Genomic DNA, 6830 nt, shown 5'->3' with positions numbered 1-6830 from the left:
CATTCGTTTTATTTGTGATTTAATAACATTTAATCATAACTTTTTATCGAATATCTTTGAGCTGAGCTTTATTTGTTTATTTATATAATGCAGCAAATGCTCTACAGGCTAAGTCCCAATTACCGAGCAATGAGCAATTACCATGTTTATAGGCAACTGTTAATGTTGATTAGCGAAATACGAATTAAGATAAAACGCATGTGTAAACACCCGTAAATGGTTTTAGCGATCCCAATTCGCATTATTTTAAAACGTTCTAGATTTTTATGTGTATGATCTCGCTGTAATGGGCAATAAGGTCACAGAACACAAATATAGAGAAATGCGCGTTGCCTAATAAACAGACAGAAATTCTGTGGACAGCTATATTGACGTTGTTGACAAGGACAGGGGCGACCATCTTGGGTGGCATATGGCGGGAAATTTAAGCATGATTTATTGGGCGATATTTAAATTTAAAGTAATTTGCCGAATTACAGAAGTTGATGTGTTAACTGATGAGTGATGAGAGATATATTTAAATAGAATTTTATTTTAAAATTAACAATACTCTTATCAGTTTGTGTTTCAATGTGGATGTTTTATTAAAAACAATTTTAATAAAATACCCACATTTTATTAGAATTTTACCGTACCCATTTTTAATTAAAAAAAAGTTTTCTTTTTAATTTAAGTTGGAAAAAAATAAATATTGCTTATCAGACATCCCTCATCACTTTATTCAAGAATTAACACATCAACTAAAATACTATTTGATTGAAATTTAATTCTCAAGATATTGTTTATTTGGGACATTTAAGATTTTTAGTTATAGATACTTACCAAGAATTATAAATTGGCACGATAGGTATGGGAGCAAATTTCAAATTAAAAAAAAGCTAAATTGTCTTTTAAATATTTTATTTTAAGATGAATTAAAATAAATTTAACAAAGGGTTTTAAAATGCATAAAAATAGTTACAATAAGGAGAGTAAGGTTCCGTGTATACGGAAGAAGATCCAAATTCGCATTAATTTTCAGTGCTGCCAACTAACAAAATTTTGAAAACCGAGACAGGGAGAAAAATGTTCACTTTGATTTTGAATTTAAAGGATTATATTCTTTTACCAGATACATATATTTTTACTCAATCTCCTCAACTTAAGTAATTTATCAATAAATTATTTAGGTTGGCAATAAAAAGCTGGTTAACGTCAACGTTAAAACCTTTTGTGTACAACCTTAGAACATAGAAAGGCCTTTCAATGTTCTAAGATATACCGTCAAATGGGGTTAAGTGAATCAAAATAAGTGGTTTTTTCGTTTTTCTGCCAAAGTATTAAATTAAAAAATATGTAAAAAATATTGTAGATTCTGGTAAACGTCTTAAAAGATTTTGTTAAAACTTGTAAGCATTTAAGCAAGTCCTCCATTTTTTTTGATAAAGTCTGATTCACTTTACCCTCTGGTTTGGGGTAAAGTGAATCATGTATTAGAAGTGCTGTAAAATTCACTTTAAACATAATGTGGGTAAAATGAATCAACAAAAAATAAAAAAAGAAGATTTAAACGGAAAAAAACACTTACAAAAAACAAATTCTTTATTCTAAAGGTAACAAAAGTAAGATTAAATAACAAAGTCTTATTCTATAACACATTCTATCACAGAATATTAAGGCTTTATAAAAACAACAAACTTAGGAACATTTCGTTAAACAAAAATGGCACTCTTGGTAAAAAAAACTTAAGTCTACATACAAAACATAGGAAAATTAACAAAAAAGAAATTACTCCAACTTTTTAAATTCGTCGTTGTCTAAGTTAAAAACAAATTTACCCCTCTTGAAAGACGCAGTTTTCTAATAATTTGGTCTTGGCTTACTAGGCAAAGGTCCTGTATTTCTGGATAAACAAAATACCCCTTTTCCGAGTTTCCCTTTTTTCTCATGGCATTTATAGTAAATTCTTTTTTCTTTGAACAATTCTCGATTTTGCCAACAAACAATCGATCTCGTTTCTCGGTTGGAAACTTTGCAATAATAAACTCCCCAATCATTGGCTCCATGGATAAGTCTGTGTCGATCATGTAAGTATCATCATTCGATGTCGACGGATTTGGATCAAACTCGTCAAAGTTTTCAACAATATTTTCGAAATCACTTAGGGAAAATTCTTTATCTAACTCTCGATCTAACTCATCATCCGATATTTCCAGGGCTCTTCTTGTGTTTTATCTATTATCGTTGATAATAAACTTTGACTTGACACACTTTTGCCAGCCTCGATAATAATTTTTTTTCCTCTCTTTGTTGATTGATTCGGGGTAGTTTTTAAATTTTTTAGGTGACTGATTATTGTGTTACTCCAGGCCTGATCATTATTCTCACCATTTTCATCGATGTGTAAATTTCGTGGAATTTTATTTAAAACTTTGTTGGGATCGAGCGGAAAAATTCCACATGTCTTAAAACCAGCAATGGAATTTTCTTTCGACTTTATGCCAACCTTTTCCACACTCTGTCTCAGCAGCCTTGGAAACTCCGTTTTAGGAATGACTCCACGGTGTTTTAGTTTCCATTGTTCCAAGGTGGATCTCCATGCAGCTTTTAAAGGCCTAAAATACGCGACATCGAGCGGTTGAAGCAAATGAGTTGAATTGGGAGGGAGTAAGACAAAATCAATTTCATTATTCTCACATTGCTGTACGACATTAGTGGTAATGTGGCAATTTAAGTTATCGCCTATTAAAACTTTACGCTCAGCAAGCTTTCGAAAATAAGGCATGACAATTGTCTTAAACCAGTCCTCAAATATATCAGAGTCAAACCATCCACTCATGCTTCTGTTATATCTTGCTCCTTCAATTCCTCCCTCTGTCCAACCATCATAGGAATGTTTTGCCTTGTATACCGTATATGGAGGCAGTAATGTTCCATCAGCGGCTATTGCAAACATCACAGTTGTGCTGGTCTTTGAGGAGTCTATTAACCTATGGGCATGCTTTGCACCTCTTTTTGTAATTACTTTAGCCGACCCGGGATCATCCACAAAATTGGTCTCGTCGTAATTGATAATATTTTGAGCAGGGACGTCTTTCAACGTGACCTGCAAGTTTTCAAAATATTTTTGAATAACCTCGCGGGTTAATGCACCTCTAACGCGTTTTGTATTTTCAGCCAACTTAACGGTAAGGTCTTTATTTCTGCTCATAAAACTTTTGAACCAGTCCATCCCTGGCATATTTTCTTTAAATCTGGAATCCCTTACTCCTAGTCTATTTAGATATTGTTGCACAATTGCTCTAACATCTGTAATTTTTAATGGGAATCTCCAGTCGGCGCAAATTTTGATTGTCTCCTTTAGTCTTAGCTCTTGCTCACCACTTAGTACAGGCTGTCGACCATATTTTAAAGAATGTTTGCCATGATATCTTCTTTGAATGGTACTGAAAGGTACACCAAATCTTTCAGATGCTTGTCTCATGGACATATCACCTCGTCTAACCACTGCCACTGCTCGACGAACATATTCTTGATCGTAGTTACATTTTCCCTGCGGCCCCAATTTTTTTTTGTAAATTCTCGGCATGCTAAAAAGACCAAAACTAATAAAAAAATATTTCTTATATAAAAAATTATTTAAAAAAAAAGTTCTAAAAAATTTAATCATAAATTTACAGCGACACTTAAATGATTCATTTTACCCATTAAAGTTACCATCTTAGAAAAAAAAAATGCTAAAATTCAACAAAAAAAAAAATTACCAAAAATTAAGCACAAATTTGTTTATTAATGTCTAATAAACACATTAATTACAATCAAGTAAATAAATATTAATATTGATCACTTCCGCAACCAATCGTTTCCAAAGTTTTGTAAAATACAAAAAAATCGTTTAACCGGAACATGTCGTTATGGTACTCACGTGTATTTTTTTGAGCAGCGAAACACACCCTACCACACACAAAGACATACTAACGAGGTCATCTCGATGCAATAATGTCACTATATGGGGCAGGTCTGCGACGGGATCGACTTTTTTGCGGAAATACCCGATTAATTCATTTTACCCACTATGATTCACTTAACCCCGTTTGACGGTATATATATATATATATATATATATATATATAGAGATTTCATTTTAGATATAGACATTTTAAGTATGATCACAAATCTTATATATATATATATATATATATATATATATATATATACTTATATTTGTGATCATACTTAAAATGTCTATATCTATCTACCAAACTATGAGTAAACTAAGGCAATGTATAGTTCTCTTGTTTTATCTTCAGATACTAGAGTATAGACAGTACAGTACACTGAGAAGTTTCATTGATAAAATTTTGAACTAAACTACCATTTTTTCCAATGAGTAACTTTGTCTCCTTGCACAATTTATGTCATACTTTTGGTTAGTGCTACATACGAAAGATGATCACTGAACTATGTCAGAATGTTTAGGGAGGAAACAATGAAATTCCTTCAAGAAAAATATCTCTACAGTTTTAATATGTGGTAAATATTACAGTACGTGAATGCATTGGTATTAGTACTATTAGTTGTATTTTTTCTATTATTTCTATAGATAAATAAATCTTTGTAATTAACTATTAAGTGTCTGGTTGATGAATCTTAACTGTAACTGTATTTTATCTTTTTTAGCATATTTTAAATTTCAATTCAATTAAAACTCAATTTTAATTATGTTAAGTGTGAAAGTATGTATAAAAATATATATATAATATTTTCATCTTTTTTATGTTTTTGAAGTGTATCACACACAACATTATAATGGTGCACCATCTTAATGTTGCTTTGTGATTAGAAATCATTTTTTTAGCAATAAAGTATATTATTATTATTATTATTATTTTCACTTTTAATTACTTTCACTCTTCTGGAGGTCCTTCTTGGGATAACAAAACCACCATAGAAAAACACCCACTTGAATTAAAACAAAACTTTTTTTCTAATAAATATATACAAAATTTAACCTTAAATTACTTTCATCCAAAAATCATTTCCTCCTCGTAATTCCCCCCAAACACATCTAAAAACTCGCTGTTCCTTAACTCAGACCTGGGGCTCCTGCAATTGTCCACTCGAGACAAGTTTATCCTGTTAGTGCCAAATGTATAAGTTAAAACATAATTACCAGAATTATCTTTCACCCTGGTGGTTTTACAATTGTGTATGTGCTATAAATAGAACATAGTGGGATCAGTAAACCTACAATTAATAAAAAAAGAAGTTTTTAGAAAATAATTAATGTTTTAAAATAATAATTATAAACAGTACCTGGCTGTGAAAATATAAAATACAGCCGGAAGTGGAACTAGCAATAATAACAATCCATTCATCAAAGGGTCTTGCATTTGGGTTAATGAAATAATTCCATAAGCATGAAGACCCCAATGACCCAAAACAATCACCACATTCCTGGGCTGGGTCACTGTTGACTTAATTAAAGCTGAAACAGTCTGTTCAATTCTCACAGCAAAATGTGCAGCACAAGATATCACTGAGATCACCACAATAAGATATGGAAAAGAATAATCTAAAACAATCATTATTGGTCAAAATTCATTAAGATTTAATTCAATTATTACATATTAGGCCTCCTACTACTGCATGAATCAATATCAGTATTGGAATAAAATACATGGCAGCATATATGGACATTTTGCCTTGCCTTGGGAGGCATTTCCTGCACACCCATGGCCTTATAAGCAACATTAGCAGTAATGAAAGAGTGTAAAACAAAAAAATTATTGTATATCTACAAATATTTACTGTTATCTGAAAAATAAATTAAATTCCAAAGAGTCTTACAAGGGGTACACTGCCTCCTGAGTACAATAAACTTTATCCTCATAATTTGGCTGTGGATTGTGCAGTAAAGTATACCAGTCAGCCAAATAACGAGTCCCACAACTGTTAATTGTTAACTCCCCCACAGGATTTGTGGCCAAAAGAGCCAAAATGCTTGATATAAGCACCTCAAAGAAAGCAGTTATGTGGAGACATAAAACATTTTTGCTAAAACTGTTTCAGGATTGATGGTGTTTCTATAAGCATAGTGAGTTATTACCTGCGCCTCATAGAAACCATGTCGATAAAGAACCAGTGCAGTATCAGCACCATCAGGACCATGAATCCCAAGTATAACCAGTCATAGAGACTGGGGCTGCCCAAGCAGGGCTCACAAATGAAAGTTGTGTCGTTTCTACGAAACCCTCTCGAGCATGAGCCACAGTCGCTTAGTTCGCCGTTGTCTTGCAGGATGCGACCACAGTACCATCCTGGACAAGACATTATGGATCTTGATGGGTTATCGAACAAAATTCACATATAAAACTTATTTTCGTTATAATGTGATGACTTTTTTTACTAAGTAATTAATATACACTGAAAAAAATTGTATTGATCTCTAATCATTGATAAATACTTGTCTTATTGATCATTGATCTCTATTTAGATGTTTATTTACTTTTTTTAGGCAGTGTCTACAGTACTCGTGTGTGAAGCCTAGCGTCCAATCGATATCCAGCAACCAAATCAAGAACGCAGCATATGTCGGTTGCCAATTATTGAACGAGAGGCTAAATCCCAAGTTGATTCCATGTTTTGATTGGTTCTTTCTATTCGTCATTCATTGGCCGTTTTTTCAGGCATCCGCAGTATTTTTAAAATGGGCAAATGGGTAATCTAGCGTAGTATTTCAGCTAATGAAGTGCAATGTGTATAAATTAATAGACGAGAAAATAATATTTTCAGAGAAGTCTGTCTATAGACTCAAAGTGACTTAATGTGTTAGAAAATGTGTAAAAAGT

The 6830-nt window shown here is 32.3% G+C and overlaps 1 protein-coding gene across 1 annotated transcript; it reads right to left on the bottom strand.

Moving 5' to 3' along the window:
* Window positions 1–4942: 4942 nt before the first annotated feature.
* On the bottom strand, window positions 4943–6522 carry LOC126750235 (JNK1/MAPK8-associated membrane protein). Its single transcript, XM_050459783.1, has 5 exons — window positions 6089–6522; window positions 5830–6042; window positions 5607–5776; window positions 5296–5554; window positions 4943–5226 (listed from the first exon to the last, which is right to left on the bottom strand). Exons 1-5 carry the CDS (start codon window positions 6310–6312, stop codon window positions 5196–5198), a joined length of 897 nt encoding a protein of 298 aa, XP_050315740.1. The 5' UTR covers window positions 6313–6522; the 3' UTR covers window positions 4943–5195.
* Between the last annotated feature and the right edge of the window lie 308 nt (window positions 6523–6830).

Source organism: Anthonomus grandis, chromosome 2 (genome assembly GCF_022605725.1).
Source record: "Anthonomus grandis grandis chromosome 2, icAntGran1.3, whole genome shotgun sequence".
NCBI lineage: Eukaryota > Metazoa > Arthropoda > Insecta > Coleoptera > Curculionidae > Anthonomus > Anthonomus grandis.
The sequence above is the reverse complement of the archived record's forward strand: the minus strand, read 5'-3'. Positions and strand labels throughout refer to the sequence as shown.

Excerpts from the sequence above, each read along its gene's own strand:
- LOC126750235 (XM_050459783.1), bottom strand. The coding sequence starts at position 6,312 with ATGTCTTGTCCAGGATGGTACTGTGGTCGCATCCTGCAAGACAACGGC. Across the intron at positions 6,043-6,088 it reads ATGGTTTCTATGAGGCGCAG|TTTTAGCAAAAATGTTTTAT; the intron begins GTAATAACTCAC and ends ATCCTGAAACAG. Across the intron at positions 5,227-5,295 it reads TTTTATATTTTCACAGCCAG|GTTTACTGATCCCACTATGT; the intron begins GTACTGTTTATA and ends TATTAATTGTAG.